Source organism: Nomascus leucogenys, chromosome 20 (assembly GCF_006542625.1).
Source record: "Nomascus leucogenys isolate Asia chromosome 20, Asia_NLE_v1, whole genome shotgun sequence".
Lineage (NCBI taxonomy): Eukaryota > Metazoa > Chordata > Mammalia > Primates > Hylobatidae > Nomascus > Nomascus leucogenys.
This window is the reverse complement of record NC_044400.1, coordinates 11,754,280-11,779,167: the sequence shown is the minus strand read 5'-3', so window position 1 is coordinate 11,779,167 and position 24,888 is coordinate 11,754,280. Positions and strand designations below refer to the sequence as shown.

General features: G+C 36.3%; 1 protein-coding gene across 1 annotated transcript in view; it reads right to left on the bottom strand.

Annotated features, from left to right (window-relative positions):
* Positions 1-24,888, bottom strand: part of LRP1B (LDL receptor related protein 1B) — a 1,933,392-nt gene that overhangs the window by 33,752 nt on the left and 1,874,752 nt on the right. The window contains exons 85-86 of the mRNA XM_003267617.4: positions 9,271-9,445; positions 5,050-5,154 (exon numbers count right to left, since the gene is read on the bottom strand). Of these exons, the coding sequence (XP_003267665.2) occupies positions 5,050-5,154; positions 9,271-9,445 (280 nt within the window). The remainder of the gene's footprint in view (positions 1-5,049; positions 5,155-9,270; positions 9,446-24,888) is intronic.

Here is a 24,888-nt window from a genome sequence, read left to right as displayed (position 1 = left end):
TTACTATTGAGCTCAATAATTCTTCACAGTAGTAGTGATTTCTATAGCTCACAATAAAACTTATTTAATAGTACAAACATTGTCAAAATAACACATTAGATGTTTTTAAAAAAACATTGTTTTAATATTATTCAATATATCTACTTTAATAAATGTAAAAATGTCCCCCAAATAAATGTGAAAAAATCTAGTTTTTGTTCTTTTTCCTAGGCTTCTGTTGGCATTTTCTGTTTATTCCACACATAGTTATAAGTAAAAATGGCCATCAAGAGACAAAAGTGAATCCTTTCAACGAACAAATTTATTCCTTAAATTGAAGGCTACAGTAATAACATTTCTATGTGGAGAAAACTGTCACCTTCATAGATCTGGATACTATATAGATAATCCAAAAGTGCATAAGTTTCGCACAATTCAAATAGTTTTTCACTCTATGAAGAAAATAAAAAAATATTTCCAACAAAACTAAAGCAAGCACTATATTGTATCTCTGAAAGCAATGTATGTTTCCTATAAAGGTTTTCAGATGAAATAGTACATACTTTTCATTAACAATACATGACCACTGCCAATTGAGATCCGCGACTAAAAACTATTTCCAAAAATCTCCTCTGGTGAGGAGAATTGACCACTAGAAAGATATTCTGAGGCTTCATATTCCCTTAGCTGGACTTTTTTATTGTCCAGGGATCATTGACACTTTATTTTAAATTTTACTTATAGTCATTTACATTTTAGTACCATGTGATTTATAAATATCTTAGGTAAAACAAGGACAATCTCACATATTCTGGAAACTTCGAATCTGAGGAACATGAGTGTGAAATCCTCCTGAACCATCTCTCTTTCCTTCCCAGGCCCTAATAGCAGGCTTTGAATAGTGCAAAACAGTCTTCTTAAATACATTAGTCTTTCTTGTCATAAAAATATTTTCCTCTAGATCCTACTTACTGTTTTTTTCATTTAATTCATAACCAAGTTTTCAGAAAAGAATCTACATTTTTCTCTACTTCTTCTTCTTTCAATTAATTAACTATAGTCTCGTTTCTATCTCTATAGTGCTTCCAAAACATCTGTCACAATGACTACCTAACTGAGAAATCCAATAAACAAACCACTTATAACACTTGTCCTCTTTGAACTGTCTGGAGTTGATACTCATTGGCACTCTACTCCTTTGATTTGTAGGAATCTACTCTTCAGTAAATCTCCCTCAACTTCTAAATCTTCTCATTTACTTTTGTTGATTCCTGCTTGAGACAGTACCCAAATAGTGGTATTTCTGAGGGTTCCAGCCTTCATTTTCTAACCCTCTTTCTATAAACCCACTCTTGTGTCATGGTATAAAATGTACCTAATAAACTGTCCCCAATATATCTCTTTAGCCTTCTCTTCTCCTGTTGTGCATATAACCTTTTTCTATTCTCAGCTGCCTTGGCCTTTTATTTTTAGACCTATTCTCCTTTGATTGTGCTATACCCTCTTTTGAAAAAGAGGTTCAATCCCTTCTTTCCCATAAAACTACAATATGTTTTCTAAAACTACTGTGAAAATGTCTCTTCATGTATAAAGCCTCCCACTCTCCCACTAAGAATCATTCATTGATCTCTACTCAATTATTTTCCCAGAGCACTTTGGTCATATTCCTATTATAATAATTAGCAAATGATATTTTAATTTTCTAAAAGCCATTCATCTTCCTAAAGTGAATTTTAAGTTCCTCTAAAGTAAAAACTATTGAGATTGTTACAGCATAAAGACTGCAATGCAGTGTTTAAGAGTTATAACCAGAGTAAGGACTTTAGAATTGAACAGGACTGGTCTGAGTTTCAGACATCCACCCCTTCCTAGTGTGTGACCTGAATGTTGTAATCCATGCAAAGGGAATAACAGATAATAATACTCATGCGTAACCGTCTAACTTCACACATAAAGTATGTAAAGGGTTTAACACAGTAAGTGGTACAGAGTATTTGTTAGGTCAGTTTTAGCTGCTATTAATTGTCTTCAAAAATTTATAGAGATTCACTCATCATAGATTATTACTAAATATTTAGTAAAGGAATTGATGAATAAACAATAACAGTGTAATTCTTCCTTGCTTCTTATATGGTTTAAGTGGGTGAGGAATGCAGTACAGTCGTCTTCAGTATCTGTGGGGAACTGGTTCCAAGACTTTCCCAGGATACCAAAATGCTCAGATGCTCAAGTCCCAGATAAAAAATATGGCATCGTATTTGCATATAAGCTATGCACACCCTCCCCTATATTTTTAAATCATCTCCAGATTATAATACCTAATACAATGTAAATGCTATGTAAATAGTTGTTTTACTGTATTGTTTAGAGAATAACCACTTGGGAAAAATCTGTACAGAAAAATTGTGTCCGGGCTGAGCCTGTACAGACTTGAGAAAAGTCTGTACGGGGGTCAGCCCGGACATAATTTTTATTTCCAAATACTTCTGATTTGCACTTGGTTGAACCCACGAATGTGGAGTGTAGGGATATAGAGGGCTGATTGTATACACATTATGCCCACTATCAGAATAGATTTCAAGGCATAGAAGACCAAGGTACACACATTTCCAAAGAGCCAAATACAAACAGAGATAGAGACACAAGTACACAAAAGTAGGAGAGGTTGCTCTAAACTCCCACAATTAACATATTATTTCCTGGTTGCGTTTATCAGGCCAATTAGCATTTTTAAATTGTATGACTTTGATGATACTTGGTAAGAGCAAAAAGTGGAAAAAAATAACAATGCGGGCTGCTACACCCGTGAGAGATTTTTACTCTGGTCATATAGGTACGTTCTCTGGACAGGGAGTCATCCAGAGACCTATTTATGGGTGGGAAAGGTGGGCTGAAATGGATATATTTTGCCCAGAATTAGTGAGACAGGGGCAGGACAAATGAAGACTGGGATTCAGAAGAAGCATTACTGGTGTTCTAAAATAGAAATAAAATAAGTACCTGAATCCGTTTTTGGTCAAGGAGAACCTTAGATATACCAACTCTGAAATGTTAATGAATCTGTTGCTCTCTTCGTTCTCTTCTCTGGTTGCGATGCCCAAGTTCAAGCCCTCATCACTTGTTACTTGAAGTGTGGTGAAACCTTGTGATGTAGAGTCCCTGTAGGTGATCTTCAAGACTTCCCTTCACATGCCAACAAGTATCACCTTCACAGCAAAACTCCTTCAGCTCAAGCCTCTGCCTCAAGTCTCAGCAACTCATTATGAATAAAATAGTAGCATTTTGCTAGTAAAATATCTCAATTTTAATACAGTTGTGCTTTAAAACCACTACTAGGTACTTTGAGATTACCAGAAGGTATCAGATTCCAATCAGGGCTACTCATTATGACACTGGTTATTAAGGAGTATATGCCAGATGTGATCGATCTCTAAAGCTCAAATGCACAATGCAAAAATAATTTCCATTATGAAGAACATTAACAGTTACCCTAAAGGTGATCCTGGAAATTTCTCAGAGGAGGTATGAGTTTACGATTGCATATATATTCAAAACACCACAAACTGAATCAAGAAAGAATGATTTAAACTATTAAGAAATAAAGTTTCTGGAAATTTTACTTAGAGTAAAAAGGTCTTACTCTAAGACCTTTCATCTGTAAAGAGGTCTTACTGATGAAGGTAGGGCAGTTCTCAGTAAAATTTTGGGAAACAAAATAGAGCGCTTCATCTGTGCTTGAAATAAGTCAGTTACTAAATAAAAATTATTCCAAATACAGCATACGGGAGTAGTCTTAAAACACCTGCTTCCGTACTTCTCTAAAAGCTACTATTTTCTAGCAAATGTATTTTTATTAGACAGTTCCACAAGCTTTTTCATTTTCTCTGTTATATTTCTAGACACTCTAGCAGTCTGTGGTGCAAACACTTGTTGGTGAGTGAAGCAAAGGTTAAGTGTGTATGACACAGATGAGCCCCAAGATTAAGTATACTTTGTGAAATGCATGTGGATGTTCATGATTTAAACCAATGAACTGTAGCCTGAAATGATGTCACACGAAGCGCAGCGGTAAGTGGAAGGTTAAACCTACTTGCATCTCGGCTCATTAAACGCAGTTAAAGTGCAAATCCCCTCATTCTGACAGTAGTGATCACAAGGGTTCTCTTTCTGGTCACAGCGCTGACTTTTAAACCCCACAGAGCATCTGCAGAATTTCAGTAAAATACAGCTAAATAAAGCATCTGACTTTTTTTTGCCAAATATGTTTTAAATTCATTTCATACAGAGATAGTAACATTTGAACGAAAAGGTTCCCAGATATGCGCACTTCTCTCTCAAACACACTCATCACATGCTGCTCTGACAAGGTCGGGAGCGGGATGCAGATGTGAGTTATATGTGGGCAGCGTCCTTCTGGTCAAACAGTGATGAAATTCACAAAAGTGACCATGTAATCTGAATAATTTTATTTCAAATTGTCCACTCTGGACAATCAGATCATGGAGGGGAAGAAATACTAAATTCCAGATTTTCTCAGGAGCACTATGAATATACCCAATACGTTTCCTAGGTGTTGAGAAACTCAGACACTCGAGTTAACTCTAAAGGAGCCAGGGGCTTAATAGGTTTACATAATAAAACAGTCAAAGTCTTATACAAACATCAACTAGCATTATACATTTGAAAGAATATTACAAGTTCTTGTGAAAAAAAAAATGGCCATAAGTGCTAAAGGATTCATAAAAGATGATTATCTCTGGGCTTCACATATCAGAATAAGGTCAATAAAATTATAACAATTTTCTCTGGCATTTCCAAGTTCAAAGGTCTATGCATGTCTGAAATGGTACAATGCTAAGAACAGAATGAGCTCTTCCTCATGAAATCATTAGCAGTTTGATGAAAGAGGAGATTCTGCAGCACATGAGCTGATGAGGGACAATACTTGATCAGAGATGTCCATGAAACACTCATTTAAAATTACCCCAGAAAAGGAGAATAATAGAACAGGGATTTCATGTACATACAAAGGCTTATTATAAAATGCCCATGACTTGATTAAATACTCACAGACACACAGGTACATTTGTCTCGGGGTCCAGCTGGCACGTGCCACCATTGTAACAGTAGCCATCACATAACTGACAGCTAGAGGCAATCTTTCCATTAGTGCAGCTGCAACAACAAAGAAAAACAATTTCATTGTTATTGGCAACATTATTGCTGAGAGCTGACATAAACTCTCTGTGGATGAGAATATTCATCATACAGGAGAGATGGAGTGGCTGGTTAAAAGGAAGTTTTCAGAAAGTCTGACTCACTAGAGGCAGTTTTATTTAATTTATATCAGAATTATGCCATAAAATTTTTCTTCTGATAATTTTCAAATTTTCAACCAGTTCATTTAATATAAACATTTATATAGCTAGATATATGTGCCAAAAAATATACTCTAATGTCTATCATTTACACTTCCGGGAGACATTAGCATCAATATCTTGTTTCTTTTTCATGTAAGTAGGGTTTGGTGACATCTGTGTGAATGATAAACCACATGATCAAGTACTCTGGAAAAAAGTGCTTTAGCTTTTCTTCTAAAGTGGAAAATCTGTTTCAAAGAATGCTAAGACTTTTAGACCCCACATTTCATAAGAAAGTGGAGGGTTATCCTGTAGCCACTTTTATCCCACTGTTTCTCTTTGAGTATGTACTGTAACTAATGTCAAACTATTTTTATTCTAACATAAAAAAACATGGAGTAGTTCATAGAAAAAGTTATGTTATAGGAGCAATGTGCAATATGGCAACAAAGTAACGAGACAGGCTTTCTTGAAAAACTTACCAAAATGTTTCTGAGTTAAAGTCACATCACATGTTAGGGATAAGAATAAATAGCTACTGCTACACTGTAAAAATAAACATAACAATACTGGGAAAAACACAGACATTTTTTACTTGCCATGTTACATTTTTTAAATAAACAAATTAGATTGGACAGTGAAAACTGTTGAGTGAATGCAGAAATGTGCATCAACATTTCAAATTATCCAGGGACCTACTCTGTGGGTCAAAACCAGAATTAACAACAGATCATGCTGGCAATTCTGATCATGTGGTCATGTCAGTATTAGCTGCTATGAAACAATCAATGGTATCACAGTGCATCTGGACATAACCTTGACAAAAAAATCAGGCTACAATATTGATTGATCACTTTGATCCTCTCCATGATGGATATCTATTGCAGTGCATCTGTCATAGGGTGATTCCTAATGATAGGTGAGATGCCTAAAAATAATTGGTTGACATGTAGTTCATTTATTCTGTGCATGTTTATTTGACCTCATGTGGGTTGTGTAGCTACTGGAAATGCCCTCAACTGCTTTTAACATTAATTGGTGTTTAATTTGAAGATGTTACTGAAAAGCTTAGATTGTGAAATCACATTTCTTTTCAAGGTAAACAGGAGCAGTGAGCAGTGTAACTACGTACGAGATGTGAAATAAAGATATTGGTAAACAGAACAAAACATAGAGAAAGGGGTGGGTGGTCTCAAGTTTGTACAGAGACTATCCCATCCTTTAAAACCTATGGAGGCACCCTAATATGGATGCAGTGAATTAATTAGCATGCAGTGGTATTGGTGTCTAATAGACTAAGTGCATCTGAGGGACTTTTACTTGTCCTCCATGCCCAGCCTCTTTGAAAATCCTAAGGTCAAAAAATTATAGTTTCTTGTTTTATGAAAGGAACAGCCTCAAAAGGGAAAATTAGCTCATTATACATTAAATGATTTTCTACAAAAAAAGATAACTGTGTATCAAATCTCATCATCTAAAAGAGACAAAAAAAACCTAATTGATTGCTTTTAAACCTATGCTTCCAATGGATACAAAAGATGTTGCCTCTTTTTCCCTCTAAAGTTTGTGTTTGAATCCTAAGTTGAATAAAGAAATTAGACATTTTAAATGTGAAATACCAATAGTTAAAATCATTATAATACATCAAAGAGTGCAGCTCATATTTTAATGTAAGTTTTCATAATTTTCTTTTTTAGAGGCATTCAGCATACGTGCACACAAACACACACACACACACACACACACAGAATACGTGGTGTATCACTTTCCAAAAGTTAATTACTAGTTATTCAGTCCACACAAATAGTTCCCATGACAATGGTGATCAAAAAGACATAATTTAGGTTATTCAAGATTATGATCAAGTCTTTCTTCAGTATTCACTTTGATTTCCAGAAAAGAGAAAAATATGCAATTGGCTCTGTTTTAAAGATTATACTCACTGTACTTGATAGAGTACCTGTTCTACTTAACAGTTCATAGGCTGTGCATTAGAAACACAACTGCCTATTTGTAATAACAAATATACTTGATGGCTTGAATTTTCCTAATTAAGTAAAAATGATTAACTTTATTGCAATTTTGTTCTACTATCTGTTCTTTACCTATAAAACAGAAATTCTAACATCACTGTAACGTCATTTTAATGCTAATATGAAAAGTATCATAGAAATAAAAATGAACTTTAATCATCTAACATGTCTCAGAAAAGCCAAAGAATTATGTTTGTATTGTCATGTTCAAGTGTTATATATAATGTATAGTATATATATTATATATAATATATATAGCCTATTTAATAAATCAAGTATTATTATATTCCTAGTTTAAAAGTTCCAGTATCTCCTCATTGTTAGCAATTGTTATTTATCCATTTTTATATACACATTTCCAAAATGATCATTTAAAAAACACAAACTCTTATGTTGCACCTCAGTAGCCTGCTCATTGTGAGAATCTGGTGTTTTTGTTTTGGAGAAGGCACTTTTGACTTTATAGCAAGCAATACTCAGGGACCCTCATCCCTGCCCTTTCTTCCTTGCATAAAGGGAAGAGGGTCTGCATCTCCACATGAGGTTTTCCAAGGTAAAATGGGTAGGAAACTTTGGCTCACACCATTTCTCAGATGTGATCTCAGATTCCCCAGAGATCATGGGCTGAGATCTCTGGGGTAAGTGGAATGGAATTGTAAAGAAGATTCCGCAGCTTATCCTGATATATATGGTGCACAGGACATAGAGAACAATGTACACTCACTAATTGAAATACAGATCTGTCATCCTACAGTTTCATCACAAAGAACAAATGAGCTTTATGAGGAAACATGATTTGGATAGTTTATATGAAAGCGTGTTTCGCTTTTATGTACTTTTCAAAGGCGCATATTTATCAGTCATATTTTCAATTACTTTACTAAAAAATGTACTTTCAAATATCCCAATTTTGCAGGTACGTAAATGTCATTCATAATGATAATACAAATCATATTTAGAGTAAATTCTAAAATGAGAGTAAATAAAAAAAGTTGATGCTCTCTGTAATAAAATTTTATTGGGCCTTGTTTGGCAGAGCAACATAACTCATCTGGCACCCTTGGCGAGCTCTCAGCGGAAGCTGTGACATGGACACTTTATGGCATGCTTTCCTATCTCATATTCTTACTTATTATACTCCCAAGCAAGGCAAGTGATAGAGTCCAGTCCGTTATAAGCCCTTCCTTTAAACAGCTATTAAAAGAGGTCTGGAGTGAGGATTGATCTCTAACCTCAGTGGCATAAACTTGTTTCATGATAGAAACTGAATGGCACCACCCTTTGGCCGCAATGTTCTGCTTTCCATTCACTTAATCTTAAAGCCAAAGAGCAAAAGGCAGTGCGATGAAAGTCAAACTCGAAGATTTTTGTTTTAGTTACTTGCCAGAACACATTATTCCTTCTGTTTGCTTTGATCATAATGTTCAAAGTCAGATTAAGAAAAAAGGATTAATGTGTGTTTTCATTAGACAGGTCTTTTGCTCCTCCTTCAACAAATCAATTTGCAACAGAAACGCAAACCTACTTATTGTCAATAACAGTGATGAAACAATTAACAGCCTGAGCTAATCTAATTGAATAACATTACATGTAGTTTTTGAAAGTATGCTGAATGCCAGCATTTCTTGCTTACTCAGGAATATTTGGTACAGGGAATGATATGACCATCTTATTACATAATGGATTTTCATAATTCCCAGATATTCACAACAGATGTTGAATAAGTTCAGGTCAAATTAAAGTGAACTAGACTTACTCTCTAGTCATAAAAACTGCAATGGGCACAATACAGAATTTTAGAATAAAAACAATCTACAAAGGTTTTACAATTTACTACTGAACTGCAATGCCCACTGGGGTCCAAATCCTTTTATAAATTAAGCTGGATGTACACTTACTTGCAAAATATATCTTCACTGTCTTTATTTATAATGCAGTGCCCCCCATGGCACCTTACACACTTGTCAACCTCACATTTTGGTCCTTCATAGCGTGTTGGACAGACACATTCAACACTTCCATCATCCCCAATGGTACATGATTCAGAATTCACACAATAGTGGTGGCACACATCTAGGAAAAAAAGGCAAAACAGAAAAATAAAATTATATTACAGGGCATTTTTCTTCAGTCATAATTAAGGTTACTCTTTCATTTATTACTTAAAAATAATAGGTAGATTATTTACAAAAGCAGCTTATAATTACACATGAAGTAGAATTCTTTAATAATGCTATTGATTCTCCTGTTTGAGTTAGGCATCGTTTTCCTCTGGCTAAGAGAAGAGAGCTTATATTGCTATAATGCTAGCTGACAAACTCTTTTGGTTCGGAATATTAAAGCTTAAGTTAACAAGTTCCCTTAGCTTTCTTTCTAATGAACAACATAAGTATAGTTTGAAATGAACAGAAACGCTTAACATTTCTTTGGATGTCATTTATTGTTGCCTCCTTCCCTCCTCTTTTCATCCAGAGAACAGAGTAATGTTCGGTTGCTGGACGCCGAAAGAATGAGGGTCGTGATTAAATCGGTATACCACTGGAGGCTATATGAGTAAGCCACAAACTGTTTCTTATTAATGCAGAATGTTGTCAAGCCGACAAAACCGTGTATGCCACCCAGAAGGACTGCTGAGGGCAGTCACCATCCAGGCACAAATGTTTCTTATGATTAGGCATAATTGAGGCCTGTCAGTAACAATATAAACCTGTGATCAATTAAGCAGCCGACCTGCTCTTGTTACCCAATAAATAGGAAGGGCTGTAGAAGCTCGGCAGTTGCCTTTGCTCACTAGAAGCAGAGAGATCTCTTCTTCTTCCCCTGGACCTTTCCTTAAAGCAGTTTCTTTTGTCTTAAGTTTTCATTTCTAAGTTCGTCCCTTCATTCAGTCTCCTAATGACGGTCTCAAGCAGTAACAGTAGTAACTGCTGTAATGACGGTCTCAAGCAGTAACAGTAGTAACTGCTGTAATGACAGTCTCAAGCAGTAACAGTGGCAGTCAGCCACACGTGGTGAGAAGAGGACTCCTACCCCTGCACCAGACTTTAGTGTTGTGGAAAGAAGCCTCCCTGTACATGTAGCAGAACAAACCCAGGTATTTTCTGCATGCCTGAGCAGGTGAGCAAACAACGAGTTATGCCTCTCATGGAACTCCGAGAGGAAAGCAAACTGGGAGACTAACATCCATCATTCATGGGGAATAATAACAGAAATCTAGGCTATTATCCTTTTCTAACATAAGAGACTAATCTTCCCATCAGTCACGAAACTCCCTGTAATTTGAACCTATTGTTTTGAAGTCCATTTCTCATTGAGCATCACAGACGATTTTCTCAACTAGAAAGGAGCACTTCACCCAAATATTTCTACACCCCTTGAACATGCATAATGAAACAAAGACCATTTAATAATATAACAACCACTCTAACAATAAAATTAGACATTCTGCTTCTGTCTTTTGAAAAGCAAACATGTCTATGTTTTTATATATGAATATATTACAATTTATCACACTTAAATATTGAAATTAATAATATAAATGATCCTATGCAAAATAGTTGATTAAATTGATTCCAGGCTTTGCGTTTAGAAGATGCAATTTCCTTTTATCTACTTAATTGTGAAGCAATATTAAATGAGATTAGCTGAGATAAAAATCACAATTTATATACTTCATCCTGCTATATTGACAATTATAATGGGTAAGAAAAATTAAAACGTAATTTATAATTCTCATGTTTGTTTATCTAGCCCTTTATTAAATCAGACAAATTAAATTTATTGACAGACTTGCTTCATATTTATGGAAATTTATTTCAAGCATTCCCATGCTTGCTGTTGCACTATGCCAAGTACTTTCATTGAGATTTAGGGTTGAAGCCTATTAATATGGGTTTTGGCTATATTTAAGACATACAGCACTTTCAAAAGGTTAAGAGAGTTGGAGATCTGAAATTTAACATAGTGTTAATAGCCATACATTATGGTTTCTGTAGTTGTTCTGGGCTTGGAGGGTATATACACACAAATGCTGGTTTTATTTATGAAGAGTATATCAACAGCAGTCTATGTGACCATCCAGGATAGCCTCCCATTCAGTGCAGAAACCTCTGAAGAACAACCTTCTTTAGGCAGGTTGCAAGATACCTCTAATTCATAAAAAGCTCTTTTAATATTGCCAACTGCTTTAAAATTTCATCCACTGGGGCTTATTAGCTCTCTGATGAGACATAGAAGTCTGCTGATGTTTCTTTGCCACGTTTTCTTACTATGTCATTATTCAAAGGTTGCCATGGTGGATATAATTAATTACAGAATCATATAGGAAACTTATTTGCAGATGAAAATTCCAGTGCCTTTCTCTGCCACCCACTCGTAGATTATAATTCATAGGTCTGAAATGGGGACCAGGTAGTTCCCATGGGAACTAGAAAATGTAAGAAATGATGATCTGGAGAGAATTGTACTAGTTGGCAAAGAGACTACATTGTCTAATACTTGTAAATAGATTTGATTTGACCAAAATAGCTTATTTATTAACTAACATTGAAAATCAAAATTAAAATTTGATTTTTCATGTAAAATTTTGAAGCACTTTGTTTTTATAACTATACCCCTGAAAAGACCCAAATAACTAGAAAAAAATGGATTAATATTCTGGAGGTTGATGAATGTACAGGATCACACTCCAACAAAGAATAGTTTGCATTTAACTTAAAGTACTAAAGGTCAAAGTTAAAAACTTATCTGCAGTATGCTAATTATAAGTAATTTTTGCATAAATTAAATCTTAGATTAATATTAAAAAGATGGGCTGGGTGCAGTAGCTCACACCTGTAATTCCAGCACTTTGGGAGGCTGAAGTGGGTGGATCATCTGAGGTCAGGAGTTCGAGACCAGCCTAGGAAATATGGTGAAACACCCACTCTACTAAAAATACAAAAAATTAGCTGGATGTGGTAACAGGCACCTGTAATCCCAGCTATTCATGGAGGCTGAGGCAGGAGAATCGCTTGAAACCACGAGGCAGAGGTTGCAGTGAGCCAAGATTGTGACATTGCACTCCAGCCTGGGCAACAAGAGCGAAACTCTGTCTCAAAATAAATAAAATATAAAATAAAAAGATGTGGGCCTATATATAACTCACTAGTAATCAAGGAGATGAAAATAAATTAACACTTCAGTGAAATACCAATACACACCCACCAGATTGATAATACCATGATAGTGGAAACTCTCATCTACTACTCGTGGGAGAGAATATTGGTTCAACCAATTTGGAAAACGGTTGGCATTATCTCCTAAATTTCAGCATACACACACCTTATGACCTAGCACTTCCACTGTTAACATATACCCAAAAGAAAAGCATGCACATGTATGTCAAGAAACATACATGTAATATGCACAGCAATATTTCATTTTCTTTTTTTTTCTTTATTATACTTTAAGTTTTAGGGTACATGTGCACAATGTGCAGGTTTGTTACATATGTATCCATGTGCCCATGTTGGTTTGCTGCACCCATTAACTCGTCATTTAGCATTAGGTATATCTCCTAATGCTGTCCCTCCCCCCTGCCCCCACCCCACAACAGTCCCTGATGTGTGATGTTCCCCTTCCTGTGTCCATGTGTTCCCATTGTTCAATTCCCACCTGTGAGTGAGAACATGCAGTGTTTGGTTTTTTGTCCTTGTGATAGCTTACTGAGAATGATGTTTTCCAGTTTCATCCATGTCCCTACAAAGGACATGAACTCATCATTTTTTATGGCTGCATAGTATTCCATGGTGTATATGTGCCACATTTTCTTAATCCAGTCTATCGTATTTGGGTTGGTTCCAAGTCTTTGCTATTGTGAATATTGCCGCAGTAAACATATGTGTGCATGTGTCTTTATAGCAGCATGATATATAGTCCTTTAGGTATATACCCAGTAATAGGATGGCTGGGTCAAATGGTATTTCTAGTTCTAGATCCCTGAGGAATCACCACACTGACTTCCACAATGGTTGAACTAGTTTACAGTCCCACCAACAGTGTAAAAGTGTTTCTATTTCTCCACATCCTCTCCAGCACCTGTTGTTTCCTGACTTTTTAATGATGGCCATTCTAACTGGTGTGAGATGGTATCTCATTGTGGTTTTGATTTGCATTTCTCTGATGGCCAGTGATGATGAGCATTTTTTCATGTGTTTTTTGGCTGCATAAATGTCTTCTTTTGAGAAGTGTCTGTTCATGTCCTTTGCCCACTTTTTGATGGGGTTGTTTTTCTCTTGTAAATTTGTTTGAGTTCATTGTAGATTCTGGATATTAGCCATCTGTCAGATGAGTAGGTTGCGAAAATTCCCTCCCATTTTGTAGGTTGCCTGTTCACTCTGATGGTAGTTTCTTTTGCTGTGCAGAAGCTCTTTAGTTTAATTGGATCCCATTTGTCAATTTTGGCTTTTGTTGCCATTGCTTTTGGTGTTTGACATGAAGTCCTTGCCCATGCCTATGTCCTGAATGGCATTGCCTAGGTTTTCTTCTAGGGTTTTTATGGTTTTAGGTCTAACATGTAAGTCTTTAATCCATCTTGAATTAATTTTTGTATAAGGTGTAAGGAAGGGATCCAGTTTCAGCTTTCTACATATGGCTAGCCAGTTTTCCCAGTACCATTTATTAAATAGGGAATCCTTTTCCCATTGTTTGTTTTTGTCAGTTTTGTCAAAGATCAGATAGTTGTAGATATGCTGCATTATTTCTGAGGGCTCTGTCCTGTTTCATTGATCTACGTCTCTGTGTTGGTACCAATACCATGCTGTTTTGGTTGCTGTAGCCTTGTAGTATAGTTTGAAGTCAGGTAGCATGATGCCTCCAGCTTTGTTCTTTTGGCTTAGGATTGACTTGGTGGTGTGGGCTCTTTTTTGGTTGCATATGAACTTTAAAGTATTTTTTTCCACTTCTGTGAAGAAAGTCATTGGTAACTTGAGGGGGATGGCATTGAATCTATAAATTACCTTGGGCAGTATGGCCATTTTCACGATATTGATTCTTCCAACCCATGAGCATGGAATGTTCTTCCATTTGTTTGTATCCTCTTTTATTTCATTGAGCAGTGGTTTGTAGTTCTCCTTGAAGAGGTCCTTCACATCCCTTGTAAGTTGGATTCCTAGGTATTTTGTTCTCTTTGAAGCAATTGTGAATGGGAATTCACTCATGATTTGGCTCTCTGTTTGTCTGTTATTGGTGTACAAGAATGCTTGTGATTTTTGCACATTGATTTTGTATCCTGAGACTTTGCTGAAGTTGCTTATCAGCTTAAGGAGATTTTGGGCTGAGATGATGGCATTTTCTAGATATACAATCATATCATCTGCAAACAGGGACAATTTGACTTCCTCTTTTCCTAACTGATTACCCTTTATTTCCTTCTCCTGCCTGATTGCCCGGGCCAGAACTTCCAACACTATGTTGAATAGGAGTGGTGAGAGAGGGCATCCCTCTCTTGTGCCAGTTTTCAAAGGGAATGCTTCCAGTTTTTGCCCATTCAGTTTGATATTGGCTGTGGGTTTGTCATAGATAGCTCTTATTATTTTGAGATACATCCCATCAATACCTAATTTATTGAGAGTTTTTAGCATGAAGGGTTGTTGAATTTTGTCAAAGGCCTTTTCTGCGTCTATTGAGATAATCATGTGGTTTTTGTCTTTGGTTCTGTTTATATGCTGGATTACATTTATTGATTTGTGTATGTTGAACCAGCCTTGCCTCCCAGGGATGAAGCCCACTTGATCATGGTGGATAAGCTTTTTGATGTGCTGCTGGATTCGGTTTGCCAGTATTTTATTGAGGATTTCTGCATCAATGTTCATCAAGGATATTGGTCTGAAATTCTCTTTTTTGGTTGTATCTCTGCCAGGCTTTGGTATCAGGATGATGCTGGCCTCATAAAATGAGTTAGGGAAGATTCCCTCTTTTTCTACTGATTGGAATAGTTTCAGAAGGAATGGTACCAGTTCCTCCTTGTACCTCTGGTAGAATTCGGCTGTGAATCCATCAGTTCCTGGACTCTTTTTGGTTGGTAAGCTATTGATTATTGCCACAATTTCAGAACCTGTTATTGGTCTATTCAGAGATTCAACTTCTTCCTGGTTTAGTCTTGGGAGTGTGTATTTGTTGAGGAATTTATCCATTTCTTCTAGATTTTCTAGTTTATTTGCATAGAGGTGTTTGTAGTATTCTCTGGTGGTAGTTTGTATTTCTGTGGGATTGGTGGTGATATCCCCTTTATCATTTTTTATTGCATCTATTTGATTCTTCTCTCTTTTCTTCTTTATTAGTCTTGCTAGCAGTCTATCAATTTTGTTGATCTTTTCAAAAAACCAGCTCCTGGATTCATTAATTTTTTGAAGGGTTTTTTGTGTCTCTATTTCCTTCAGTTCTGCTCTGATCTTAGTTATTTCTTGCCTTCTGCTAGCTTTTGAATGTGTTTGCTCTTGCTTTTCTAGTTCTTTTAATTGTGATGTTAGGGTGTGAGTTTTGGATCTTTCCTGCTTTCTCTTGTGGGCATTTAGTGCTATAAATTTCCCTCAACACATTGCTTTGAATGTGTCCCAGAGATTCTGGTATGGTGTGTCTTTGTTCTTGTTGGTTTCAAAGAACATCTTTATTTCTGCCTTCATTTTGTTATGTACCCAGTAGTCATTCAGGAGCAGGCTGTTCAGTTTCCATGTAGTTGAGCGGTTTTGAGTGAGTTTCTTAATCCTGAGTTCTAGTTTGATTGCACTGTGGTCTGAGAGACAGTTTGTTATAATTTCTGTTCTTTTACATTTGCTGAGGAGAGCTTTACTTCCAACTATGTGGTCAATTTTGGAATAGGTGTGGTGTGGTGCTGAAAAAAAATGTATATTATGTTGATTTGGGGTGGAGAGTTCTGTAGATGTCTATTAGGTCTGCTTGGTGCAGAGCTGAGTTCATTTCCTGGGTATCGTTGTTAACCTTCTGTCTCGTTGACCTGTCTAATTTTGACAGTGGGGTGTTAAAATCTCCCATTATTATTGTGTGGGAGTCTAAGTCTCTTTGTAGGTCACTCAGGACTTGCTGTACGAATCTGGGTGCTCCCATATTGGGTGCAAATATATTTAGGATAGTTAGCTTTTCTTGTTGAATTGATCCCTTTACCATTATGTAATGGCCTTCTTTGTCTCTTTTGATCTTTGTTGGTTTAAAGTCTATTTTATCAGAGACTAGGATTGCAATCCCTGCCTTTTTTTGTTTTCCATTTGCTTGATAGACCTTCCTCCATCCCTTTATTTTGAGTCTATGTGTGTGTCTGCACGTGAGATGGGTTTCCTGAATACAGCACACAGATGGGTCTTGACTCCTTATCCAGTTTGCCAGTCTGTGTTTTTTAATTGGAGCATTTAGCCCATTTACATTTAAAGTTAATATTGTTATGTGTGAATTTGTTCCTGTCATTATGATGTTAGCTGGTTATTTTGCTCGTTAGTTGATGCAGTTTCTTCCTAGCCTCGATGGTCTTTACAATTTGGCATGTTTTTGCAGTGGCTGGTACCAGTTGTTCCTTTCCATGTTTAGTGCTTCCTTCAGGAGCTCTTTTAGGGCAGGCCTGGTGGTGACAAAATCTCTCAGCATTTGCTTGTCTGTAAAGTATTTTATTTCTCCTTCACTTATGAAGCTTAGTTTGGCTGGATAGGAAATTCTGGGTTGAAAATTCTTTTCTTTAAGAATGTTGAATATCAGCCCCCACTCTCTTCTGGCTTGTAGAGTTTCTGCTGAGAGATCAGCTGTTAGTCTGATGGGCTTCCCTTTGTGGGTAACCCGACCTTTCTCTCTGGCTGCCCTTAACATTTTTTCCTTCATTTCAACTTTGGTGAATCTGACAATTATGTGTCTTGGAGTTGCTCTTCTCGAGGAGTATCTTTGTGGCATTCTCTGTATTTCCTGAATCTGAATGTTGGCCTGCCTTGCTAGATTGGGGAAGTTCTCCTGGATAATATCTTGCAGAGTGTTTTCCAACTTGGTTTCATTCTCCCTGTCACTTTCAGGTACACCAATCAGACATAAGTTTGGTCTTTTCACATAGTCCCAAATTTCTTGGAGGCTTTGTTCGTTTCTTTTTTTCTCTAAACTTCCCTTCTCACTTCATTTCATTCATTTCATCTTCCATCACTGATACTCTTTCTTCCAGTTGATTGCATCGGCTACCGAGGCTTCTGCAATCTTCACATAGTTCTTGAAACTTGGCTTTCAGCTCCATCAGCTCCTTCAAGCACTTCTCTCCATTGGTTATTTTAGTTATCCATTCGTCTAATTTCTTTTTCAAAGTTTTTAACTTCTTTGCCATTGGTTTGAATTTCCTCCTGTAGCTCAGAGTAGTTTGATTGTCTGAAGCCTTCTTCTCTCAACTCGTCAAAGTCATTCTCCGTCCAGCTTTGTTCCGTTGCTGGTGAGGAATTGCGTTCCTTTGGAGGAGGAGAGGTGCTCTGCTTTTTAGAGTTTCCAGTTTTTCTGCTCTGTTTTCTCCCCATCTTTGTAGTTTTTTCTGCTTTTGGTCTTTGATGATGGTGATGTACAGATGGGTTTTTGGTGTGGGTGTCCTTTCTGTTTGTTAGTTTTCCTTCTAACAGACAGGGCCCTCAGCTGCAGGTCTGTTGGAGTTTGCTAGAGGTCCACTCCAGACCCTGTTTGGCTGGGTGTCAGCAGCAGTGGCTGCAGAACAGCAGATTTTCGTGAACCGCAAATTCAGCTGTTTGATGGTTCCTCTGGAAGTTTTGTCTCAGAGGAGTACCTGGCTGAGTGAGGTTTCAGTTGTCTCTACTGGGGGGTGCCTCCCAGTTAGGCTGCTCGGGGGTCAGGGACCCACTTGAGGAGGCAGTCTGCCCATTCTTAGATCTCCAGCTGTGTGCTGGGAGAACCACTACTCTCTTCAAAGCTGTCAGTCAGGGACATTTAAGTCTGCAGTGGTTACTGCTGACTTTTTGTTTGTCTGTGCCCTGCCCCCCAGAGGTGGAGCCTACAGAGGCAGGCCAGGCCTCCTTGAGCTGTGGTGGGCTCCACCCAGTTCGAGCTTCCTGGCTGCTTTGTTTACCTAAGCAAGCCTGGGCAATGGCAGGCGCCCCTCCCCCAGCCTCACTGCCACCTTGCAGTTTGTTCTCAGACTGCTGTGCTAGCAATCAGTGAGACTCCATGGGCATAGGACCCTCCGAGCCAGGCGCGGGATATAATCTCCTGGTGTGCCGTTTTCCAAGCCCGTTGGAAAAGCGCAGCATTAGGGTGGTAGTGACCTGATTTTCCAGGTGCCGTCTGTCACCCCTTTCTTTGACTAGGAAAGGGAACTCCCTGACCCCTTGTGCTTCCCGAGTGAGGCAATGCCTCACCCTGCTTCGGCTTGCACATGGTGCGCTGCACCGACTGTCCTGCACCCACTGTTTGGCACTCCCTAGTGAGATGAACCCGGTACCTCAGATGGAAATGCAGAAATCACCCATCTTCTGCATCGCTCACGCTAGGAGCTGTAGACTGGAGCTGTTCCTATTCGGCCATCTTGGCTCCACCCCCCAGCAATATTTTAAAAAGCCCAAATTCTAAAACCAAATGTCTGTCCCAAGAATGGATAGACTGTTTCATTTATACAATAAAATGCACATATGCAAACACACACACATACACAAAATGCAGCTATAAGCAAAAATATGGATGACTCTCACAAAAATAATATTGAGAAAAATAGACACAAAATATACATACTACATTTTTATATTTATATAAGGTTCAAAAGTTAAATTGAATCTCTGCTTTTAGAAGTCAAGAAGGATTTATCTTCCAGGAGAAAGGAGAGCGATGAAGAACATGAGGGAAGTTTTGCAGTGCTGATAATGTTTTTCTTGACTTGAATGCTGGTTTAAACTGATGTGTACACCTTGTAATATTTAATTGAACTGTTTACTTGTGATTTAAAACTTTTCTGTGTATGTTACACTTCAACAGAGAATGCTTTTTCTTTTTAAGAAAAGGCACATAAGCAACCTTAGAATGTTTTAGAAATTCTCATTTAGCTAACTGGGCTAAATAGTTTTTCTCTTTGTAGGAACAACTTTTGAAAGGAATTCATGGTTCACTTTTTATGCTTTACAGAAAATCCTTCACTCTTTAATGTGTCCAATATTTTTTTCATAGCATGTAGGATGTGCATTATTCAATGCAGTTGATTGGCCTCATGGCATAAAAATGGAATCCAAGACTGTAAAAGAAATGTTTGCTTATGATAAAATTGGGAAATAAGCAAATATTAGAATTTATACTTTAATAAATAATTCTAAATTGCATGTTTTTAAGCCATGCCATTTTTTCCCCTCTAAAACTGGCAGAAATAATTTTATGCTCTGAACCCTTTCTCTACAGATATTCAAATGGGAAGACATTTCATTTCTCCCAGTTCACATTCTTAACACTCCATGCTGAGTTGAAATTAAGGGGCAAAGAGTTGCTCACGACACTCCAGCCCTGACAGAGTTGCCTCCCATTGCCTTTCTATGAAAATCTTATATCTCCAGTTATTTGGCTTAATGTTTGAAACATGTGGAAGCTGCTGAGTTCGATGTTTGGCTGGACTGTTTTCTGCACCCCGGTTAGGATTCTAGGGCCTATTCTTCGACGTTTACGTAATGTCTTTGTCCCTTTCTCTTGCCTCCTTCCCTCTCCACTCTCTCTCTTTCTCTCTTTCTTTCTTGTCTTAAAGGCTTTCCTATTTACTCATTTCCCACTCCAAGACTCCTGAACACAGGAGAAACCAGATCTTACTTAATAAGAGACTTTAGCATCTGATATTTCGGCTACAATGCAATCATTGGATACTTGTAAATTGTAAAGCAAAATAATCTCTTCAAGTGTCCTCTGTTACTTCAGGTGTTATCACAGTGCACGCTACGTGCAAGTCCAGGAAAGAGTTTGAAACATGTGATGGTGTTGTCTATTTCTAAATTGGGTGATTCAAACAAAGCCCAGGTTTTCTGTAATTGACTCAAAGTAATAACTGCAATGTTAATAAATCGTAAGAATGCCAGTTTAATTTCTCTCTCACTCCCTTCACATCTATAATGCACTTAGAATTACAAGCATCTATGTAAACTTGTATAAATACGTGCCATATTTTCATCAGTGTCACCTCTCTATATACTCTCACGTAATTACTACACCCTCATATTTAAATTCCAAGTATCAATTCAGCTATTTATCTAATAAAATGAATACTTCATTAGTACTTCTCAGCCCAGTGGAAACTGGCTTACTAATTTAGCAAAGTATGAAAAATAGTGTATGAGAAGGCTTCTTCAGTATGTAATTGTTTACTTTGGTTCTAAAGGTTACTTTCCTGATCTATACACTCTGTAGAAAAAAAAAAGAAACTTAATAGTTACTAAATAAATACCATTTTATTTTTTATACCACAGCACTGAAAATATTAATGATCCCATCCAGGTGACTACTTTAAGCACCAAAAATACTTTAAAACCGTTTTGAAAGTAGCCTTTATAAAAGATAGATACATATTTTCTTAAGTAAAATGTATTGATATTTTACTAAACATTTATTACTAAGAGGATCAATTATTTGTATGAACTTACCTTTGTTGAATGAAGTTTTATAGCCTTCGGATTTATTTTTTATATTTCACTTTTGCTAAGTGAAATGTTAGTGAATGTGGAGAAGTAGGCAAATCTAAATGAAAAACTTAACAATTTCCCCAAAAATAAAGGAGACAGTGGGCAGCAAAGGATGGCCTTCTACTTTCTAATACAGATACACAACCACTCAACTCACACTCCACTTTCACACATAAATTTGTATGTGAAATTTGTTGTTCAAATTTTAAATTTAGCTTAATAATTAGTAGCACTAAAATAAAGTTGGAAATAGTGATAGATGGAAAATGACAGTTTAGAAGAAAAATATAGATAAAAGATTTCTTTGTTGTGGAGGGTGGGATAAAGAAGGGATTCAAGATAGAAAAGAGTGGTTGAAGACAAGATAGATGAGTCTAGCTACATTGGTCAGTAGAAACCGTCGATTTATGAACTGTACAGTTAATCATCTTATGAACAACGTATAATTTGGCTATGAATATAAAATGGAAATGATGAATTCATAATTGATTATTTGCTGTGGAGATGTATGTGCCTTATTGTATACTAGGAACCCTGGAAAGAGCTCAGAAATGCATGATGGGACACTAGCTCTGAGATAACTGACAAGTCAATCATAAGGTTAAAGCAAGAAGAAAAAAGGACCCAACATTGATCTAAATGGTTACTGTGGCAAAAGCCTGAAGTTATTACTACCCAAAGTAATGTCTTCCTTCCTATTGAGCATTCCATCTCATAAGTTTTGAGCATTTTACTGACCTGAATGGCATAACAGATGAGATAGTCTATATATGGTAAGAAGGAATAATAATGAAATGTAATTAATCTGTTCTAAGAAAGTAGAGCGAACCATGAACTTACACAACCCTTTATATTCACAATATAAAAATGTTTATAACTTCTGTTAGGGTAATTACACTAAGAACTACCTAGTAGCACCAAACACAATAATGTAATCTAAAGGACAATGATGAAGATGTAATTACAGAGTATTTATATGGTAATTAGGTAGATGGTAACTGAAGAATAAATGAATGGCTAATGTCTGCAACAGAAGTAAAGTAATTTTCAAGGGAGATCATTATTGCACACTCTCTCTTTTTCTCTTTTAATGTTTCTTTTCATGTAACCAGAAATACAAGTAAATACATTTTCCTTTTCACAGTAATAGACTCTACATAAAAATATGTGCATGTATGTGCAAATGCACAGGTTTACAAATATTTATGGAAAGCCATATAGCTATACAATGTATAACTGCATTTAACTTGTTTCCCTAATATTTTTCTATAGGAAACTAATTGCCAAAACTATTTAGCTATTTACTCATATTTGCAACTGGGCTATTCACATTGTAATAATTAGTGAAGTGTGAAATTTAAAGAGAAGAAAATCAAGATAATATCAGCTAAGCAGGGTATGAAGATACCATATAAGCATAATGAGAAACTGGAGAGCCTTTAATGGCTAATACAGAAAGGTTATATAGGGGAAACTAATTATATGAGAATTAGACATTAATATAATTGCATTATATGAAATGTACACTTATTGTTCTACTTCACTGAATTTTAATGTGGCCTTTAAAAATACATTTTGTGAAATGGTTTTTTATTCATCATTTAAGTATGCATTTGATAATTTAAGGCTGCATTGACACACACAAACAACAAATTAAAAGTAGGATGGAATTACCATCACAAAGACTAGGTAAATTTCACAGTGCATATCCCCAGGCATTCTATAACTGCGGAGCCAGTTTCAGTGCAATTTATATTCCACCTTCACTGTTATATTTAATTGTGTCCCAGAGGCAGTAGATCCTATGAATTCTGCTGATATTATCCCTGCAGAGTGGTTTATGGTTGCTTCCATATCTGTAAGAAATGTAGAATTTCCAGAGCAACCAACAATATAATTTTATAAACTTTTGATGAATACTTATACTGGGATGAGAAAGTAAGGAAAATAAAAAAAAATGGCCAGACTTTGAGGTACTGGAAGCCTAAGTCCAGTCCTTCTTCAGCCTAACAATGTGACCTCACTTGAGTTACCTGACTAAATTCTCTAAGATATCCTTTGGTCATCTTTGAACTGAGGCAGTTACATTAAATCATGCCTAAGATTATGTCATGATTCCTTCCTCACCCACCAATTTCCAGTGGTGCCCTCTATCTAGGACTAGAGCCTTCTTTTAGTAAAATGATGTAAATGATAATTATGATGTTGATAAACACTCATTTTTCAGTGTCTCCTACATGCCAGACACATGGGTTTGGTATAGTCACAGGCATTAGATGGTGTTATCCTCTTTTCATAGATAAATAAACTGATGCACATAGAGGTTAAGCAATTGCCCAGGCAAGAGGTAGAACAAAACTTCAAATCCAAATAGGCCTAACTCTAGAGGATAAATTCTTATTTTTCATATTTAGTGATTCATAAATACATTCAGGAAAACAAATCTACAAAGCGATTTGAATATCTTTGCTGTTCTCTTTCCTTTCTGTGTATTTAAAATGGAAAGTATCCCATCTCTGTGGATATCTTAGGACCTACCCAGAAGTTGGAATATTAAAGGACCCTGTAGCAGCAAAGGCAGCAGACTCACAAGAAGTCTGCACGATAATGACACAGCCTATAATCTCAAAGCACAGGGACAAAAGCTGGCATTCTCACACCTGAGCTGAAGGTTCACACGTCAGCCTCTCATTCCAATCCAAGTTAGATGTTTGTCTCTCTATCTATGGAGAGTTCGTTCAAAGCATGGGATTCTCACACTTGAAGAAAACACTTAACCATCAAGGTGATCTATTCATTATCATACATGATCAACTCTGGGTCACTCTAAACAAATAAGAAACCAAAATAATAGCCAAGAAATCAAAAAGTAAGACATACCTACAGCATTATCATTTACTTATATCTAATTGAGGACATTTGAAAGGTTTTCTGGAAAATTTTATAATTCTTAAATATGTTGTTAAGAGCAATTGTGGCCATTCATTACCTAGAGATACACAGCAGTAGATGAGTGTCAGTTTTTCACCTTGCATGGCTTAGGAGTCAAAATACACAGAGTAACTTGTATACATTGTATACAATTTGTATAGAATTTTATGCCTTTGAATTAAATCAGGAAATAGAATTTAAAAAGACTCAAGTAATATTGGGATTTGTCCTTTTATACATTCCTCAAATGTTTTACACAACCAAAGAATTTTAATAATTAAACTTTATTGCATAGTGCTAAATATACCTTCCAAAGTCAGAGCTATGTTTAATAAAGTAGGCAAACATTAAATCCAGGTATGCCAATTAAATATTCACGAGGAAAAAATGTCTGCAAAACTCTGATTAGAAATGATAAATTTTCATCAAGAAAGCATGCCTAAGGAAATACCACTTTCTATTATACTAATGAAAATAGTAATGTATTTCAAATATTTCTATATAAAGGAATTTTGAAAATTAAAGAATAAAATCTATCTTGATCAGTGACATCTCTAAGTGTCCAGGGAGAAGGAAAATGTAAAACTCAGCCAAAGTATCAAAAATTTGATTTGAGTGAAGTAACATATGGGGTGGGATTTTTAAAGTATCAGCATTTAAATTTTTGACAAACTGCCATTGTAAAATGCATATTAACAATGATGGCATCAATAGTTTTCAAAATCATCAAAAATCAACTCATAGAGCTATCATAACAATGTTTTTTAATCAGACAAACTTACAAGAGGTATTCATAATTTTTGTTTATAAACAGTGTTTTGGGTTGAGTAGTTCTTTATTTTTAAAGTAGTCCAGCTATAAAAGATTTTAGCAAGTAACTATAAGTGGTAAAGTCATTTGAGACTTGTGAGCAAGCTG